Here is a 20,741-nt window from a genome sequence, read left to right as displayed (position 1 = left end):
GTCATATTATTTGAAAAATTTGTAAAACCTATGGAAAGGAATGACCACTATTATCATTTAATTAACTAGTTTTCTTAATTATTAGTTTATTAAATAATGAACTAACTTTAAAAATCTGATTAATTCAAATAATGTGGCTGTCCACATCAAGTGTCACCTAAGGTAGTATGAAAATGTGGTACAAAAACATGGTATGAATAACATTACTCTTCTTTAATTTATGAGTAATGCTATTCATACCATCTTTTTATACCACATTTCTATATCACCTTAGTTGACATTTGAGGTGGACAACCATATTATTTGAAAAATTTGCAAAACTCAAGCAAGGAGAAAAACTTCTCGTAGACCATAATTATCATTTAATTAACTAGTTTTTCTTAATTATTAGTTTATTAAATAATAAACTAAATTTAAAAATTTAATTAATTCAAATAATGTAACTGTTCACATCAAATGCCACGTATGAAAATGTGATACAAAAAAATAGTATGAATAATATTACTCTTAATTTATCATAATTCTTTAATTGTCTCTTATTCTTTAAGTTATGTGTAGCCCTGTATATATTGCCTCCGACAAAGAGAAATATACAACAACAAATTATATTATATACATATGCTAAAACTCAACAAAAATACGTTGTTCATCAACAGTGAACGGGCGAAAAGGACCTCCAATTCCATTGTATTCTGATATTTTTCCTCTGTTTGTACAGTGAAATGATGAACTTGACCCTGCTGTCCACGCGTCCGTGTGCTTCTACAGGATGTTGACGCGTTGGTCTGCTTTTAGAAATTCTGGATTCTTCCTTCCATCCATTTCGATCTCTCTCACAAACCCTTCTGTTGCTAAAGCTTGCCTTCTCTAGCTCTCCGATCGCGACTCCTCTCTCTCACTTTCCTGCTGAAAAAACCAACCGAGTATAAATTTTTCCAGTTCTTTCTCTTAAAAACTACAAATCACAACTGCCAAACTCCAAAAAAAAAAAAAAAAAAAAATTGAATTAGAAAAGCCATTTACTTTTCCTTGGATTTGGGTTTTGCTTCAATTCCTACACTGTCCAAAACTTTGCCGGCTGTAGTGGAGGGGTTTAGTCATTCATTCTTATAGTTTTTGAGTTCCATATGATATATCTGTGATAACTGGGTATTTTCCGATATGGGTTGCTGTTTTTCAATCCGTTAAGTCCAGAATATTTCGCGCTTTTTGCGTTTGTTTATGTCTAATTTGCACCGATTTTGGTCAGATCTATTTCTGATTTTGTTGTCCGTTTGAGCACCGGTTGTTTTTGCATCGCTGGGAAGTTAATTTTCCGAACTGAAGTATGTTTTCTAGTTGCTATGTTTTGGTTAATTTTGGATGGAATTGTAACCATTTGGTTTTGGGTTGCCTCTGATCCTGTGCTAGGGTTTTCTTGGCTAAGAGGATATTTTGCGGTTTGGTTCCTCGCTTGGTCAGTCACAGATTTACCGACAGTTACGGCGGTCCTGTTATTTTTTGGGTAAGTTTTTTCTCTTTTTGTTTTTTCCTGGTTTGATAACTCCTTGGTTGGTGTTTAGATAAAATGTGTTTGTAATTTTTTCGAAGAGATGAGTGGGGTGATTGGAATGTTTGGAACATTAGAGTTGCAAAAAGAGACCAGTGAAGTGGTCGAATCAGTGGTTGAGCGTCTGAAAACTTTGAGCCGCAAGCACAAGCCTGGACTTCCATCCTGTTCAGCATACACTACTTCTGGGTTGGTTTCTCTGAGGTTTCCTTTAATGATGATGTTGTTGGAATACAAGACGATTACTTTTTCAATCAAAAGAGAAGAAATACTACGTCTTAGATTATATGTACTTGTTTAAGAAGCAAGTTGATTAGGGTTTTTTTGTACCAGTGGGAACTAAGCGGGGGACATAAGTTTGTGGGAAGTTAGTTCTAGGGAGAAATTGCTGTCGAGAAGTTTTCAGGTATGGGATATCGGAGCGAGATCAATGATGCTGAAGGTATGTTCCCTTATCAACTGAGTCATTATACAGACGACATTTACATTTAATGTCACTGGAATCATCTTAACCTATTTGATTCTAATGATACTCAGGCAACTCTAATCAAGGATCCATGTGTCTCAGTAAAGCGTATATTATGGAGCCCCGATGGTACTCTATTTGGTAAGCTTGAATACGATCCACGGTAGCTTTTTCTAGAAAACTTTGCAATTGTTCTTTCAAACGGGAGTTGCATGTTCTAAACACATTATCCGATTATACGCTTATTTTGGTGGGAATGAGATTCACCAGCATTTGGTGGTAGGTTCTGCATCTTTTACCTTTTCAGTATATTTCATTTTGCTGTTCTCTTTTCTAATACTTTTATCAATTTCCAGCGTTTCATAATCTTTCTTATTCACTTGCAGTGTGGAAAGGTTGTTCATTATCTCATGACCCTGGCCTTCGTTGCTGCTACAAGTGATACACATTTCAATTCACTTTCTGTGAGTAATGTGTCAATCATTGTTCATATTTCACACTAAATTATTAATAAGAATTCATTCTGCTAAGCTTTTTTACACGTGCAAAAGTGTTGTATGCATAATATTAATATCTCGTTAGCATGGCCAAGATCCGCTTTTAGTTTGTTTGCACCACAATTTTCCATTAGCTGAACCTGAAACTCAAGTTAACTGCTCAAATTTGTATCTAAATTGTTTAAACTATTGTACTCATGTTTTGGATCTTTACAGAGGGCTATTTCATAAGAGATGATCAAAGAGGCAGTGGCAAGTACATTACAAAAGGCGATTAGTATTCATTCAATGATCAAGGCATATGACAGTCATTGTATTCTAAGTCATGTGTTTCAGCTCCCTGGTTTGGTAAGGAAAAAATTTATATTCTCTTTACATTTAACTCAGTTTAAATTTAGGTGATTCTGTTTTCAAATGTTGCCTGCTCTTACTTACATATATGTCAAAATAACAATGATTGTTTTGTATCTTTTGTAAATTTGTAGTTATTGTAGAAGAAATTTCAATGGTGAAGAGGAACAAACATAAAACCAGTGCTATTCTACCAAAAGACCTTATTCTCATGACATTCGGTATGATTGCTTAAATTTTCAATTCATTGTAGTAGCTAGATTGAAACAATATTTCCTTATATTTTTTGCATGTAAATAGTCTAATTTTTTTTTAAATGATATTAATCTTCTATGACACAATCTTTTATATATTTGAAGCATAATTTTTCATACAATTTGTAATCTCACAGCAACGCGCGGGTACTGTTTTCTAGTTAAACTCTAAAAATTATCTTGACATCAAAGCAGTTTCGGCCACTCTCTTTTTCTAAACTATAGCCGACGACTTGAAACTCTTGTTGACACCAAATCCTAGTTAGTCTTGAGACAAGAGACTCATACCAAACACCAAACCCTAGATCTTTGTTAGTTTTAATTGACTTAGTAAAACAATATAAACCACCTATAATCCACCCAAATAGGGGGTGGATTATGATTTGGTAAAATCATCTATAACCGACGACTTGAAACTCTTGTTGACACCAAATCCTAGTTAGTCTTGAGACAAGAGACTCATACCAAACACCAAACCCTAGATCTTTGTTAGTTTTATTTGACTTAGTAAAACAATATAAACCACCAATAATCCACCCAAATAGGAGGTGGATTATGATTTGGTAAAATCATTTTTTTTTTAAACAAATTATATTATCTACACTAACGAGAGGGGGTGGGCCTAACCTCACATTGGGCTAGCAATAATATGGTTTAAATTTGCTTTTGGCAAGAATTGAATCTAAGACTTCTCACTTACAAGTGAAGAAGAATATCATTAGATCGTAGTACTAAGTGGTAATAAAATCTTTAATTATTTATCCATCAAATGATAGGGAATATGCTGAGTATAGTGGCTTTGGCTTAGAGTCCAAAGCCTCCAACCTAATCGTAACTAGACCACTATAAATAGAGGTCTTAAGGAGAGGGTTAGAGCAATCTGCAACATCCGATTCCAGAGCCATAGCCAAAATTCCTCTAGGAAATTTCCACCTCACTGACTGAACCTTCTTGAATACTCGGTACACCAAGGTGGAGGCATAGACTCAGAAGGAAACTCTTTAGAAGCAATTCTAAGTAGCCAACTCACAACCCATGCCCCAAACTTGTACATGAAAGCCCCAATCCGACTGTGTATGCGGTTCTTCACTTGAGACGGTGTAAGAACAAGATGGTCGTTCGACTCAAGGTTTCTCGGCTAGGTATAATTCTTAAATTTTGAGTATTTATATATGTTGGCACAATCACATTTCTCGCAACCTTAATTTTCAAAACCCTTTATCTATTGCTGCAATGGCTGAGGACAAGGCTGTTATCTCGATCTTGGGTCAGACCTTTGCGTCAAACGAGTTGACATGCTTTGATTTAGGTGTCTGAAGGACAATGCGATGGCCATGTGTTGGCCGACACCCAAGGGTGACGTAAGCCATTTTATAAATGCATATGCTAAGAACATATAAAACATACATAATAAATTTTGCTCTTAACATTGCAATATAGTTATGAATTACAAACCTTAATAAAATATAATATTTAACTGCCAACAATTAAAGAGTGATAATGCATGACATGTTCAGAGCATACAACTAATTAGGAGTACAAACGGAAGGAATAATAGAAAGTGCTATTACAAGAGATGTCCTACGTAGAGAGGAGGACACAAATTCACTAATATGGGAATGCCTCGTAGCTTGGGTCATATGCCTTGTCCTTAGGTCCTGAGAAGGAGCAAAACAAAACATGAGTGGACCAAATTTATATATATGTAATACTAAAACAGTTATTTTTCAACATACTAACCCTCAGTTTAGAAAACTCATATAGCATAATAAGGAATAGATTTTTCGAAAACCCTAGCATGCTATAAAACCTTTCATAGAACATATATTATATAAAGTGTGCTTAATAGTGGTATCATAATCGCCCAAAGGCCCTATATCGCCTGACCGAAGCCACTACATCGCCCGACCGAAGCCATATATAAATATCATTCGCCCGTAGGCACATAGTATGAATAACCACTAAGTACATAAAATCATGAACATAATCTTTCTAAAATATATCTCATCGGAGCTAAATATCTGAAACATCATATCATAAATCAATGTTCATACGTAAAATCAATAAAACATGATGTTTCATAAAATGTAAATCCGATTTACTCATAAACGTTTCATAAAACGTAATCATAAAATTATGTTTTTTATGTATGCATTTCTAGTAATAAAATCATGCATTTTGGAAGGGGTCCACTTACAGATACTCTGTCGTCAAAAAGCTGTTCGAACTAAAGAGGATGAAAATGCTGCTAACAATCGCACATAAGCACATAAAGGGACCAATTAATAAAACTCTACTAAAACGATTAAATTTGGAAAAACGAAGGTCAAAATGGATTTAGAACGTTGGAAAACCTAAGAGGGGACCTCGGGTTCCCCCACGCGTTGTGATTGGTCGCCAAAAAAAGTCGCCGGCACGGTGGTGGAGCATAGTACCTCTGGCAGAGTCGTGTGCTCCACGCGCCGACCATGGTAGGCTTGCACGCATGGACAATGGAATCTAGGAATTGGTACGAGTCGAATCTAGGTTTTAAGTTGCTAGGTTGGACTGGATTATTGGGTTGGGCCCGGTTCTGGGTTGGATCCGGTTTTAGGGTTGTGGGTCAAGTCGACTTGATTTCAGGCCATGGGTCTGGTAGAATCTAGGCAGGAGTTTTAGAGCTCCTTTGAGCTCATTTCTTCACCATTTTCAATGTTCTAGCTATTGACATGAAGCTTAGGAGGAAAGGAAGAGATTTGTACCAATTTGGAGACATGTCGTGGTTGGAGTTGGCCAGAAAATGGCCTGGAAGACTAGGGTTCTCGCAAAAAACTAAGGAAAGCATCCTCTGAGCTATTTCTACGTCCAACAAACATATACAACTTAAAACATGCCTTGATCTAACCTTAAAACACAACCCAAAGGTTTCAAGGAACTTACTTACGTGGGAAAAGTCACAAAATATGTTGGAGTTCGTCGAGGAAGGGAATGAATAGTGGCTCTGTCACTGTTGGAGTACCACGACCTTGGGTCGGAGGTTTCGAGATCGCGACGTCCAAGTGGTAGACGTTGTTGTTGTGTAAGTGAAGCTTGGAGAGGGAGGGAGAGAGAACAGAGAAGAGGGAGTCGGGAGAGCTAAACGGAAAGAGAGAAAAATGAGGGTGAGAGATGAGAGAGAGAGCTGAGAGATTTTCATTTCGAAACGTATAACTCAAATTTCAAATCCGTTCGCACCTATGCGTTCGTGGTGATAAGTACGATAGGAATAAACTAAGAAAGGTAATCATATGCGTTTCGATAAGACGATCAACCAAAGTCAACGTTCATGCCTTAAGGGCAATTTTGTAATTTCATATGTTCGATAACAATAAAATACTACAAATTTAGGATAGGGTATCACAATCTACCCCCCTTAAGAGAATTTTGTCCTTAAAATTTACTACCTCAAGTAAACAAGTACGGATACTGACTCCTCATCAGTTCTTCTGCTTCCCACGTCGCCTCTTCAACTGCATGGTTCCTCCACAACACATTCGCCAATGAAATGACCTTGTTTCTCAACGTTTTATCCTATCAGTCGATAATCGCCACTGGTTCCATAACCCATGTACTCTTGACTCACTTCCAACAGTTGCGGCTGCAAAACGTGAGATGGATCCGGTACATACTTTTGAAGAATGGAAACATGAAATACATCATGTATGTGTGACAACTCTGGTGGTAACTCCAATCTATAAGCAACCGTGCCAATTCTCTCTGTGATTTTGTAGGGGCTACCATATCGAGGACTCAACTTCAGTTACCAAAACGAACCACACATTTCTAGGGCGACAACTTTAGAAAGACAAAATCACCATGTTCCGTAAAATCCGGGACAGGTTGTTGCACGAGTTTTCCAACATCCATGGCTTGTTTGGGTTTAAGGTGAATGATACGAACTGCAAGGTATGGTCGAGGATGATGGAGATTCATGTTGCGGGCTTAAACAAGCTTGGAGACTTGATTAATGGACAGATCGCGATGGTTGATGAGACGGAACATGGTTACTTGAAGTGGCTTACCAAGGCCACAATTGTAGGAGCTTGGTTGCTGAAAACCATAGATTTATATCTACTTGGGATGTTCATCGAATTGCGGACAACCAAGAACATTTGGGATGGTGTCACCCAAATGTTTTATGACAAGGTTGATCAGTCTCAATATTACAAGTTTTGATGCACGGCAACGAGGACAAAGCAAAATAGGCGTCCAGTAAATCATTATTTAGTGGAGTTGAAAAACATGTGGTAGGAGATGGATAAACGGCGTCCATATAAGATGGTGTATGTTGCTGATTTAAAGACCCCGAAAGATGATCTTAAAAAAGATTGGGTGTATGATTTTCTCGCGGAACTTGATGATGTGTTCGGTCCAATTCAGAGCAACCTTCCCCCTATGAAGCCGGTCCTGGTGATAGAATAGTGCTTCAACACCATTTAGAGTGAAGCACAAGGACAAGCTACTATGCTCGGCGGTAAAAATGTTAACAGTAGTTCTTCTATGACCATGGTCAGTAAGTCTCCCTCAACGAGACCTCTGCATTCTCTGCGGGATTTGGATGAAGTCGAAAATGATAAGCTATGGTGCAACCACTGCAATGGAATTCGTCACATGAAAGAAACATGTTTCGAAATCCATGGTTATCTAGATTAGTTCATGGAGAGAAGAAAGTAGAATAAGGGAAAGGCTCACAGAAGTCCCGCAAACTTGCAAAAATTGGGCCAAGAGTTGTTGCCGTAGCTGCTAGCCATGTTGGGCCCAATGTTGACCTAACTTACCAAGCTGGAGTGCGGTCCGAACTCCATTAGCGGGACAGGTGCAAGAAGCGCATCGAGATGATTTAACTGAACAACTTTCACTTCTCAACATGATCTCTTCAAATAATTCTTTTTGAAGATACAGGTAATATGATCACTTCTTTAATTGCATATGCAAATCGAGATATGGGCTGGATCATTGATTCGGGTGCTAGAAACCCTATAACCTATGACCAAATCCTCATTAAATCTATAACATCCTCACCATGGGGCAGTGCTGTCACGACTAATTAGGGTGTTGTTCTAGTTACTTGATTGGGTTCTAAAGCACTCACCGCTACTCTCTCTTTACACAACTATACACTTGTTCCCGCACTCTCGAATAATTAGGGTGCTAATGTTCCCTTTTTTATTGATTCAGGATATTCGAACTCAGGTGACCATTAGGCGTGGTACTAAAAGGACGGGGTTTTACTATGTGGATAATGTAGCCCTTGACCCGTGTTAATCAAGTTCAAAGTAGTAATGATAGCAAGGTGAAGGCTATTCAGTTATAGCATCGTTGCCTAGGTCATGCATCTTTTGGTTATTTGAGAAAGTTACTTCCTTTTTATTTCATTATATTTTAGACTTTTCCCTAAAGCATAATATTTGCACATTAGCTAAAACCCATAGAGCTTCATATTCCTTGAGTTTTAATAAAAAAAAATTGTTCCTTTCGAGATGATTCATTATGATGTGCGGGGGTCATCTCATATTACTACTCAGTATGGAATCCACTGGTATATAACGTTTGTGGATGATTGCCGTACCATGACTAAAAGTGATATGAGGGCAATTTTCAAAACGTTTTATTGCATGATCTGCAATCAATATTCACTTCTAGATAATGTCTTCAAATCCAAAAAGGTTGGCCAATATCGTAATTCTCAACTTTCCCAATTTTTCAAAATAAAAAATAAAAAATTGCATTCTTCGTGGGACAACTTGTCTCCAAACTCTGCAACAAAATGGAGTGACCAAAAGAAGAACTTGCACATTCTAAAGATTACTCGTCTTTTTCTGATTGGGGTTTGTGCGTTCAAAACGTACTGAGATGATGCAGTAACTTATGCCATTCACCTTCTGAACTGCATGGCATCGCGAGTTCTTTCTTTTTGAACTTCTTTGGCAGCACTTGCGGATCATGTCACATTGTCTTCATCTCTACAATTAGATCCCAAAGTTTTTTGTTGCGTAACCTATATCTGCCTCCATAATTCAAGAAAACAAACTTGACCCGTGTGCAATGCAGTGTGTTTGTCCTAACTTTAGTCCCCAACAAAAAAGGTATCAGTGTTACCATCCACCAACACAGCATATGTATGTTACAATGGACGTAACTTTATCTGATGAACTATTGTAATCAACCCATCCATATTCCTCAAATAGAGATGACCATGCGTGAAGACCATGGCCGGTTTGATATACCAGCTCTGGATGTAACCAGAGTGTTGTGACTGAAGTAGGCCAGGAGCGCCGATAGTGTGATGTGGGCTCAGAGACGCCGCCAAGCCCAAATTGGCTTATCGAAGAAGTGGGAGACACCGGCCCAAAATAACTTGATGCAAGTGAATCATGCACCACTGAAGCCTATCCTTCTCACGCCTTACGCCTCACGCCACACGCCTCACACTTATTTAGTACTCGCCTATTGTTCAACGGATATTCTTGATATAAGTGCATTGGAAAGAAGTGTTGGTATCAACTCTAAAATTGCTAAACAAACTTATGTATTACCTCCTAGACAGAACCATGGAAAACCACCTGATAGGTACTCTCTAGGAAGGAAATGTACCATATTAAAAAATGAGTAATGTTATTCATACCATGTTTTTATACCATATTTCTATACCACATTAGATGACATCTGATGTGGATAGCCACATCATTTGAAAAATTTGCAAAACTCATGGAAATGAAGGAGAAGGACTCCTCGTATACCACAATCATTATTTAATTAACTAGTTTTTCTTAATTATTAGTTCATTAAATAATGAACTAAATTTAAAAATCTGATTCATTCAAACAATGTGGTTATCCACATCAAATGTCACCTAAGGTGGTATGAAAATATGGTACAAAAACATACTCTTAAAAAATAGACAACGACTCGCTGGATGCGGTTGAGACTTCAGAAAAAAAATAGATTATTTCTATACCACCTTAGATGACATCTGATGTGGACAATCACATCATTTGAAAAATTTGCAAAACCCAAGGAAATGAAGAAGAAAAACTCCTCGTATACCACAATCATCATTTAATTAACTAGTTTTTTTAATTATTAGTTCATTAAATAATGAACTAAATTTAAAAATCTAATTCATTCAAACAATGTGGTTATCCACATCAAATGTCACCTAAGGTGGTATGAAAATATGGTACAAAAACATGGTATGAATAACATTACTCTTAAAAAAATAGACAACGACTCGGCTGGATGCGGTTGAGACTTAAAAAAAAAGCAGATTATTTTTATACCACCTTAGATGGCATCTGATGTGGACAATCACATCATTTGAAAAATTTGCAAAACCTAAGGAAATGAAGGAGAAAAACTCCTCGTATACCACGATCATCATTTAATTAACTAGTTTTTCTTAATTATTAGTTTATTAAATAATGAACTAAATTTAAAAATCTGATTAATTCAAACAATGTGGTTATCCACATCAAATGTTACCTAAGGTGGTATGAAAATATGGTATAAAAACATGGTATGAATAGCATTACTTTTAAAAAATAGACAACGACTCGGCTGGACGCGCTTGAGACTTAAAAAAAAAAGCAGATTATTTCTATAACACCTTAGATGGCATCTGATGTGGACAACCACATCATTTGAAAAATTTGCTAAACCCAAGGAAATGAAGGAGAAAGACTCTTCGTATACCACAATCATCATTTAATTAACTAGTTTTTCTTAATTATTAGTTTATTAAATAATGAACTAAATTTCAAAATCTGATTAATTCAAACAATGTGGTTATCCACACCAAATGTCATCTAAGATGGTATGAACATATGGTATAAAAACATGGTATGAATATCATTACTTTTAAAAAATAGACAACGACTCGGCTGAACGCGGTTGAGACTTCAAAACAAAAAAAAGCAGATTCAAATTTTTTTTAAACAACAAAACTCTAACTACTACAAGATAGCCAAACCAAGAAAATAGACTACGACTAATAGATACAAAACGTGAAATGGACAAAGAAATTGATACCCATCCAGAGCAGATTAAATTCAAAATGATCGAACTTGCTCTGATATACCAAGTTAAAAATCAAAGTACGCATAACAAACGAACAATTACTATGAAATATTGTTTATAATGAAGAATGCCGGAGATGACAACAAATTAAGATCTACATCTTGACTGACTTAACCTCTCAAACTAAACTACAAGTTATATTTATAAAGACCAAAACCTAAGAAACCCTAACGTGCAAAATACCAACTATATCCTAATACAAATTCAAATCAAACCTCTGATTAAATATCTAAATAAATTGATAAACTCAAACCGAAAATAAAATAGGAAAAAACTAGTGTCCACGGAAGCTATGACAGTTTGAATAATTACAAGCTGATTAAATTGGAAACAACTAGTTCCTCGAAAAAGTTTGGACGTTTGACATAGAGAAATTTTTAGAAACCTAATATGTGAAGGACTCCCACTGTATTTTCACAATTTAAATCCTATTAATTCTTGCTTATTCTTTGTGCTTTTGATAAATCTTCGAAAGTACTTAAGGGGTCGATATTATTTGACTCGAACCCAAAATAATTAGCTTTACCAATTAGGTGTAAACGCACCAAGAGATAATAAAGTGTTAACACAAGGAAAGGCACAGCATGCTTTTCCCACAACATGTCATTGTTAAGAAAAAAAGAGAGAGAAGAAAAGATGGAGAATGGAAGAAAGTTGAGAGAGGTAGATGAACAATGAGAGACGTGAAATTGAATAGAAGTTGAGCACATTCTTCACATCCACACACACGCTTCTTGACGCGTTGCGAGCAATATATATGGACAATATATTGAGTGACATGAAAGGCATGTAACATTTACGCTTCATACACGAGTTAACATGTAATACCATAAAAAAATTGTTATTTCACCATAAAATCGATTGACAATATATTTTTTATCCTATTTTCCTCCAAAAATAATCTTATTTGTGATTTGTATTAAGCTCTTATTTAAAGTAGATATAGAAATGTTCAGATATGTCCTTCTTTAAAACTTTGTCATTTGTCCTTTGGTCAAAGAGAAGATAGATGCAAATTAATATTATCTGATTAAATTCCAATGGTATAAGCACGAAAATATGAATATGGGACGCTTCGTCCACGTCACGTTAGCCTACCCTTGATTCAATAAAAAAAATTTCAGCTCCTGGAAAACGAAAGCTGGGCTGCTTCTTCATTTCTAATTAAGTTGTGACAGCTACATAACTTTGTTGTGATTCACAGAGCAACATGGCTGTCATTTTCATCAACCTTCTCCCTGAAAAAATTCTAATTTTGCTACTTATACATTTCATTGAAGAAAACTTCTTTAAATGATGATTTTTTTGTTCGTGATTGATACCGGAAATAAGGTGGAGTGTTGAAAATTTGTTCTTAATTAGAATTCAAATGTTTACACCAATTTTAAATTTTGGACTTATCCTAACAATTTTGGTTTCTTTTTTTTATTTATTTTTATTTATTTTTTATGGTTCTGGCAATCATGTAACTTAACTTGTATAGCATACAATATATTCCTTCAAACGGAGAAGAGAAATACAATACAGAACATTTCCCCATAGTGGGCAGAGTTTCATTGAAAGACCAAAAGTTGGAAGAGAGAAACACGTAAAAGAGACCAGTTACACAAAAGAGAGACCCTCCTCTTGAGCAAATGATCTGCTAAGAGATCAGAAGGTTCTTCAAACCAAGAACAAGAACTATTATAAAGAAGTGATGTGCGGGCAAAGACCGTGAACTTCATTCTTTTAGCGGTGAATATCGTTGCATCCTAGTTATTAGAAAGAGAACGAGAGAAAGAAAAGGTACATTGAAGTACAAAAAGACGCTTTTAGCAGAACACAACAAAGTTACGCTATTACAATTAGGTACTGAACTTATACAACATATCATCCTTGGATTTATGTAAATCAAACATTGAAGACAACTGTCAGTTGACCGAAGATTAGTTAGTATATGTATAGTTACTTTAAATTTCAATTCCACAAATCCATTTCTATTTTATTTCGTACTGGTTTAAGATTCAAAAAAAGATATATCCGTTGCATTCTAACTTGGTAATGAAGTTACTTAGGCTATTGATAAGGTTGTTTGCACCCAGTAAACACTCAAATCAATTTGAGACAGATGAACCTGATAAAGATCAGTATCTATCTATCCAATCATGATAAAATTCTTTACTTATAGTGACGTGTCGGCATTTATTTAACTTAAGAAAGAAGATGTCTCACTAATACTCCAATAATTAATTATCAAATTGCATGGTTCAAGAGGTCAAAGATATTTGGTAATCTATCTGATATAAAGGTAATATTAGAGAGACAAAACTTTGTAAATCGAATGATGTAGTTATTGATAATCGGATTATTACTTAAATATTGATTAACGTGCTTATTTTCTATTGGTGAAACATCATTTAATTTACAAATTTAGTTTAAAATTTTTGTGTGCCTACCATTATTCTTGACATAATTTTATATGCTAGCTAGTGAATTAACTATCTGAAATATTCAAATTAGCTATTAAGTCTCTCGTCCTTGTAGTTTGGGAATGTTATAAAATCCATTTCTCAACAATGCGTGGCAACACTGTAACTGTGTAATATGTATTTGTTTTATGACAAAAAAAAAAAAAAGAAAACAAAGGAAAGAAGAAAGAGAATATAGGTAGCCGATATATTAGTCTAAGACCATAAATTTTTAATTGATAGGGAGGATCTGGTTTGGTATTGTTGTGCTTTGAAAAAAAACTGTTTCTGCTGTGCTGTCAGAATAAGCAGCTCTGAAATAAAGCAACAGAGTGTTTGGTAAACTTTTTTGTAAAAGTGTTTTTGAAAAAAAAAACAGTATTATAGTGTTTGATAAACTTTTATGTAAAACAGATGTGAAAAAGCTGGTTTTTCGAAGCTGGGTTTTGCAGCTTTGTGTTTTTGGCTTTTTTCACCCAAAACTGTGAAAAAAAAAACTGAAGCTGAATGTTTACCAAACAAAAAAAAGCTGCTTTTTGATAGCCATTTATTTTTCAGAATCACCTAAATACCAAAATAGGGCTAGAAACTAACAAATTAAGCGAAGTGATTGTAACCACTGTTTCAAATGAATAGGTAGAGAACTTATATGAGGCAATAATAATTTAAGACAATAATTTATAAAAACATTAGCAATGATGAGTTATAGGCAGTATTTATTCAACAAGCATCAAAGATGCTTACGGGACAAAAACAAATAGGACAGTGCATGAAGAGATAGGATTTGTGAAATCATTTTCCTAGTCGAGATGATTAAATGTACATATTTTTTTTACACAGATAGTTTTAGACCTAATAAACAGGTTGTGTTTGTCGTGATCATGTATCAAACTCATTATCTTAATGGGGTCATATAATGTTAAAACCACTATCTTAACAGGTTAAACCTATTATTTTAATGTTGTTTCATGTGGGTTAACGTGTCGTGTAAAAAATCTTCAAGCCTAATGGGTAAACCTGAGAAACGGGTCCTTTTATGTCGTGTTAGTGTCACTTTCATGTCAACCCCGTTATTTTAACCAATCATGTCAAATCTGTTACCTTAACTAGTTGACTAGTTAATGTCGCAATCCAATAACGATCCGATCTGTTAATAGGTTGAGCCTATACATATTATATTTGTCTTGTTCTTACGTTAATGGCTCTTGCAAGAAATTGCTAGGCCTAAATTTATGTGTATTATTAAAGTCGAAGTAATAAGATGTAGTTGACATTTGGTGCATATGATTGGCTAATATTTTCCTAATTTTATAGATTATCACCGAGTATATTTTTTCTTGAGAAAATCAAGGTTAATGAAAAAACGAAAAAGAAATAAGTATTGAAGAATAGGAGCAATTAATCAAGTTTTGCTTATCAAAATAAATAAATACAAAATTAATCAAAGTCTCAAAGCGGTAGGTGAGGAAAGACAAGGCTCTTGAGGTGGCCAATAATTAGTCTAATGTTTGAACATGTTCAGCAAAATGCTTCTAAATTCTTCCACAGCTTACACAAAGATAAAAAAAAAGGAAGACCCACACTTTAAGAAATGTAGTAGAAGCTTCCCTCAAAGAAGAACTCCCACCCATTTCCCATTAGAAAAAAATATTAAAATCAAACTCCCTCAAACTCTCTTTCATCATTTTCTTCAAGAAAGAAAAAGTCCCTTTGTCCCAATCTCGATCTCATCTTTGAACACGACTAAAGTGGGGTTCATGTGGTGGGTTTTCTTTAATGTATGGACCTCTTCGCACAATGCTATCTCATAGGACTTTTTAAATAACAAACCAAAAAATTATATAAGTTAACAAAAATACCATCGTTTTTAGCTGATTAACAATGAATTCACTCGGACGTGAATAACCTTATATTTTTTATTTCTCAATTTGAATAAGATAACTAAGACTCATTCGGACATTAAGTTTTAAGCTTGTAATGTCATCTTATTCAAATTACAATCTGGCACACTTAAATTTGATGTAAACAAGACAAATAAAATGCAATCCAACACTAAATATGTCATTCTTGTTGTGCATATAACCACGTAACAATCGAGTCATGTTTTTGTAGTTTGTATTGTGTAATAATTATTTCATCGAACACGACTCTCTAATTGAACAAAGTGGAAAGAAAATGAACACAAAAACTATTCACGAAACCGTTACATTAGAACATTCAAAGACCGTAGAATATTCTCCTCTATGACTTTCCTATTAATTAAAGAATAGGCATTACTTTCGAGAAAATCTCGTTTATAAAATTTACATTTAGATTTGTTCTTATTTTGGATGAAGTTCATGGAATAGTCCTTTAGATCTTTGACGTTTTAAGTATCGCATATCAAATTGGACACCTAAAACTATTTTTAGAAACGAAGTACGAAACTTCATTTATTGAATAAGGAACATTACATAAACATATTCATCAACAATTCAACCCTACAACAGTAATTGCAAATTAGATTCAAAAGTAATACAATAATCATGACTAATTAATTGCAAACCAATAAGACGACTTCAAGCACTTCGTTGAAAGCCCAGCTCACTGGACACTCCAGGATTACAAGGACCAATGGAATTGTTAATTCTCATATTACATAGATATTATGTGATAAAAAATAAAAAACTCTGAAATGTATTGGGGTAAGATTACAATATCCATAGGTCTAGCCATATCACCTAATCTCTGTCATGACTCCATAACACCAAGTGAAGTAGATCCAATAAATCAAACAACTTCACTTCTGTTATACATAAATCTAACCTGAAAATAAAATGAAACACCTCTCCTAAAGAGAGAAATCAAAACCAGCAAACTCCTAGTGAGAATCTAGGAATTATTAAACATAATCAAAATTCAAAGAACAAAATAGTGTCACGGAATCTACATCCTCCCGGTAGCACGAAGAGAATGTGCCAAACTGGCTAAGCTCTAACCGGAACAACCTGATTGATTCCACGCCATGTGGCTCCAAACTTATATCAAAAGTGCAAATGGGAGTGAAAAAAAACTTGTGTTAGTTGTGTGCGTGGGCCAAAAGATGATAACCATTTGGCAATTACAACGTTTCACGGAAGCAATTCGACACAAAACAAAAGTAAGTGAAAGGTATAAGAAAGAAGAGACCAAGAAAGATTTTTAAGAAGGGTTGTCGCCAACTCCAAACCTGAAAGCAGGGGACGGCGGCGAAGGATGAGCTCCTTTTTGCTTTTCTCTATGGACGTATTGGGTTTCTAGTTATTCCAACTGATCTTTAACTAGGTTTAAGAGAATTAACATAATTTTTCCTTATATGAGTGACACATAACTTAAAATTGAAGTGTCTTAGCAATACGAAACTAGAAGTCAAAAATATAAACACAAGATGTTGATTCTACCTAAACCAATAAATCATATGAATGAATCAAATCAGAAAAAGCTGAGTACAATTGAAGTTTAGAGTAAATGTTTTGTAAATAAGAAAGATAGAACTAATTTGTTTTTTAACGAATCAATAACATATTTAACGGGTTAACAAAAACATGACTCATGTTTCGACTTGAATCTCATGGGTTAGTAAAAACACGACATGTTTTAGACTAGTTAACTCTATTTGAGCAAGACAACTAACGCTCATTAAGATATTAAATTTTTCAAGCATAGAGCGTGAGAGGTTAGTTAGATTCACTAGTCTGACATATCAATAAATAAAAGACAGGTAAAATGCAATTCAAAAATTAATTTTTTTTGTTAACATTGAGCATTTACCCCGATTGGTCTGACAAGATAAGTTCGTAACGCTGACAAAAGCCAAAAATGAAAAATAATTAATTACCATATATATTTTATATTTTATAATGAGAAAGAAAGAGTTTTGTTTCTACGAATTTCTAGATGCCACGTCACTTTCAATTTTTCTGTGGGTTCTTCTCCTTTATAAAGCCATGCCCACGAACGCGCTAGAAAGAAGTTGCACTTCTGTTTGTTTTGAGTCTTGAGGAAGGGATTGAAAGAAGAGAATTATGATCTTGGTCTTTCTTCCACCTCCAAACAACCACAACCACCGCCATGGAAGCTGGTAGAGGCAAAGCTCGAACCAACACTCTTCTCTCTCGCTTCTTTCTTTCCGGTTTTTACTGCTGGGGTTGGGAGTTCCTCACTGCCCTTCTCCTTTTTAGTTGCCCTAATACCTCCTCCTAAATCCTAATTAACTAACCCATAATTTAGTTAAATCCCAAAACCAAAAAAAGGGGGTGGGGTTTGTAGATCAGTTACATAGTGTTATAGCGAAAGTTTTTTTGGTTTCTTTTTTCTGGTTTTTTCCGATCGGAAATAATGGCGCAAAGGTCCGTTCCGGCGCCGTTTCTGATGAAAACGTATCAACTTGTGGATGATCCGAGCTCGGATGACGTGATATCGTGGAATGAAAGTGGGACGACGTTTGTGGTTTGGAAGACAGTGGATTTTGCGAGGGACATGTTGCCCAAATATTTCAAGCACAACAATTTCTCAAGCTTCGTCCGCCAGCTTAATACCTATGTAAGTTTTTCGAAATTATATTTTCTTTTGCTTGTATTTTTACTTATATTTATTTTCAAATTATATCACTTTGCATGTTTATTTATATTTATTTTCAAATTATATTAGCATAAAAAATGTCTTACTAATTAGTTCATAAATTACTTGAAACCCTTGGAGGGCAGAAGATAATCCCAAAGTGTAGGAAAAATTATTTTTATGATTTCGAAAAACAAAGTATAGGACAAAACTGAAGATCATTGGAAATATGGAATCATTTCCATAGAGATTCTCGTTTTCTTTTCCTCTTTTATTTTTTTCTTCAATAGTTGGTGAAGTTTGCTTGAAAATTAATAAAAAGGCTTCCATGTCAACCCATAGAAAAAAGAGAGTTCTCGTCATTTAGTATTAAATGATTATAGTCTATTATATTTCTTTTTATTTGTAAGAGGAAAATTTTAGAATTGATTTTTACCAGAGTATTTGAACCACATTATTATTAGTTCATTTTAAGACTAAGTAAATCTCTCAGTTCTTTAATGTAGATAATATTATTTGGTAGATCAAAAGAGAGGAAATCGTTCAAATGTTCCAATGGTAAATAAATTACCATTTCCTTTGCAAAAAAAAAAAAAAAAAAAAAACACTTTTATCATCGTCGAATTGTGACAAGGAATAAACTAAAATAATGATGAGCCTATTTACCTGGAAACTGCAGCTAATAATTCTTTTTCAGAAAAGAAAATTTTGTAGTTGAGTTTTTGTTCAACAAAAAAAAAAAAAAGGGTTGATGGGTGTCAAAGAAATATATATTAATCAAAGATAAAGTCACAATGGAAGCATCCAAACATCACACCCCATTTTAGAACTCTAAATCGTCGCTTGTGGCCGCAACCCAACGTCAAAGTTTTTTATTTTTTTGTCGAAATGGCTGAGTTTTGCAGTCCGGGCCCTTCTGTCTCCAATTTTCCAAATCCGAGGGCGGAAAATTAAACTTTCTAAACTTACTCAATTATTTCATAAAAAAATATATCTAGTTAATAATTACCAAATATTTTCCTGTTGCTTTAATTTCAGGGATTTCGAAAGACCGTGCCGGACAAATGGGAGTTTGCGAACGACAACTTCCAGCGAGGGCAAAAGGAGCTCCTGTCCCAGATCCGCCGCCGGAAATCTGTGACGTCAACGGCGGCGCACGCACCCCCCGGCGAAAAATCCGGAGTACCATCGACACCGTCGAACTCGGGGGAGGAGATGGCGTCGACGTCGACGTCGTCGCCGGACTCGAAGAACCCGGGGTCGGTGGAGACGGCGGCGCCGAGCCAGGTGTCGGATTTATCGGACGAGAACGAGAAGCTGAAGCGGGAGAACGAGAATCTGAACTCGGAGCTGGCGCAGACGAAGAAGCAGTGCGACGAGCTGGTGGGGTTTCTGGTGGAGCACATGAAGATGAAGCCCGATCAGATCAACCGCATCATTGGGCAGGGAATCTGTGGGCCCAGCGGCGATGATTTTGAAGCGGACGATCATGGTCTTGATCTGGATATGGAGGGTGGCGATGATGAGGAAGAAGAGGAGGAGGGATTGAAGCTGTTTGGGGTTTGGGTGAAAGGGGAGGAGAAAATGAAGGGGAAGAAAACGGGGCGATATGAGAAATTGGGGGTTGGTGGTGGCGGCGCCGGTGGGCCCCGCGCGAAGAGAATGAAGGGAGGGGTGGAATTTCACGCGCCGATGATGAGGACCGGGAAGGTGTGCAACTAGGCTAGCTGAGCAAGCCGAGCTAAGCGGAGCTAGCTGGAAGGTTGGGGAGGTGTGCATGGTAACTACTGTGCACATACCCGCATGCAGTTTGAAAAATTTGTAGAAAATGCTTTTAATTTTGCATAAAATATGGAGCAATACCGAAGTGCTTAGGTGGTATCGTAGAAGGGTTGCAAATTTGCAATAGAAGGACAAAGAATATGGCGGTGTTATTATGTAGCTATAATAAGGAATGGGGTTTTTGAACCTTGTTAGGTATGGAGGATCCGGATTCGATGCTCTGAGGTGGTGAGTCTGCTTGACTGTGGTCACGGGTAGGATGAAATTCTCTAGGTCCAGAAGAGGTGGATAACTGTGGCTTGTCACCCGTTCTTTCTTTTCTTTTTTTTTGAAAAAATTAAAAAAAAAAACTTGTTTTGTATGGACAATGCTGGAAAATGAGACTTTGAAATGGTCTCCTTTTTTTTATTTCCATCGCTTAGGAAAATTTAATATTTGCAATTTTACATTTTGTGTACAATCATTATTAACTTGCTTGATCATAAACTACGGTAAGTTTGGGGAAGGATTCTGTCTCATTCTCTCAATTCTTTAAATTATGAATACCTGTTGTCCCAAACTTTTGATCTTCTAATTTTTCAGCAAGTAATCTTATAGTCGTGTTGAAAAGTTAAGACATCGTTTATGCTTACAACGGAAGGAGGTGGGTTGTCATTGTAAAAGGTAATTTTAGGTCCAAGTGCTGACAAGAACTATCGTGAGAATTTATCTGGTGCTCATGAG

General features: G+C 35.7%; 1 protein-coding gene and 1 long non-coding RNA gene across 5 annotated transcripts; both read left to right on the top strand.

The window, feature by feature from the left end:
- Window positions 1–745: 745 nt before the first annotated feature.
- Window positions 746–3,204, top strand: LOC103942247. 4 transcript variants are annotated; one of them, XR_007253451.1, is made up of 8 exons: window positions 746–1,325; window positions 1,411–1,504; window positions 1,627–1,738; window positions 1,883–1,991; window positions 2,087–2,156; window positions 2,402–2,479; window positions 2,729–2,860; window positions 2,998–3,204. It is a non-coding gene; the product is annotated as an uncharacterized LOC103942247 (long non-coding RNA). The 4 variants fall into 4 exon arrangements; XR_666621.3 differs by having other exon boundaries at window positions 752–1,325; window positions 1,591–1,738; XR_007253450.1 differs by having other exon boundaries at window positions 760–1,504.
- A 14,810-nt stretch (window positions 3,205–18,014) lies between these two features.
- Window positions 18,015–20,523, top strand: LOC103964495 (heat stress transcription factor B-1). Its single transcript, XM_009377432.3, has 2 exons — window positions 18,015–18,218; window positions 19,275–20,523. The coding sequence occupies exons 1-2, from the start codon at window positions 18,015–18,017 to the stop codon at window positions 19,956–19,958; spliced, it is 888 nt and encodes a 295-aa protein (XP_009375707.1). The 3' UTR covers window positions 19,959–20,523.
- The last annotated feature ends 218 nt before the right edge of the window (window positions 20,524–20,741 follow it).

Source organism: the organism of the source record quoted next, unplaced genomic scaffold (genome assembly GCF_019419815.1).
Source record: "Pyrus x bretschneideri cultivar Hongxiangsu unplaced genomic scaffold, Pyrus_bretschneideri_v1 Contig59, whole genome shotgun sequence".
NCBI lineage: Eukaryota > Viridiplantae > Streptophyta > Magnoliopsida > Rosales > Rosaceae > Pyrus > Pyrus x bretschneideri.
This window is presented reverse-complemented; position numbering and strand designations above follow the sequence as displayed.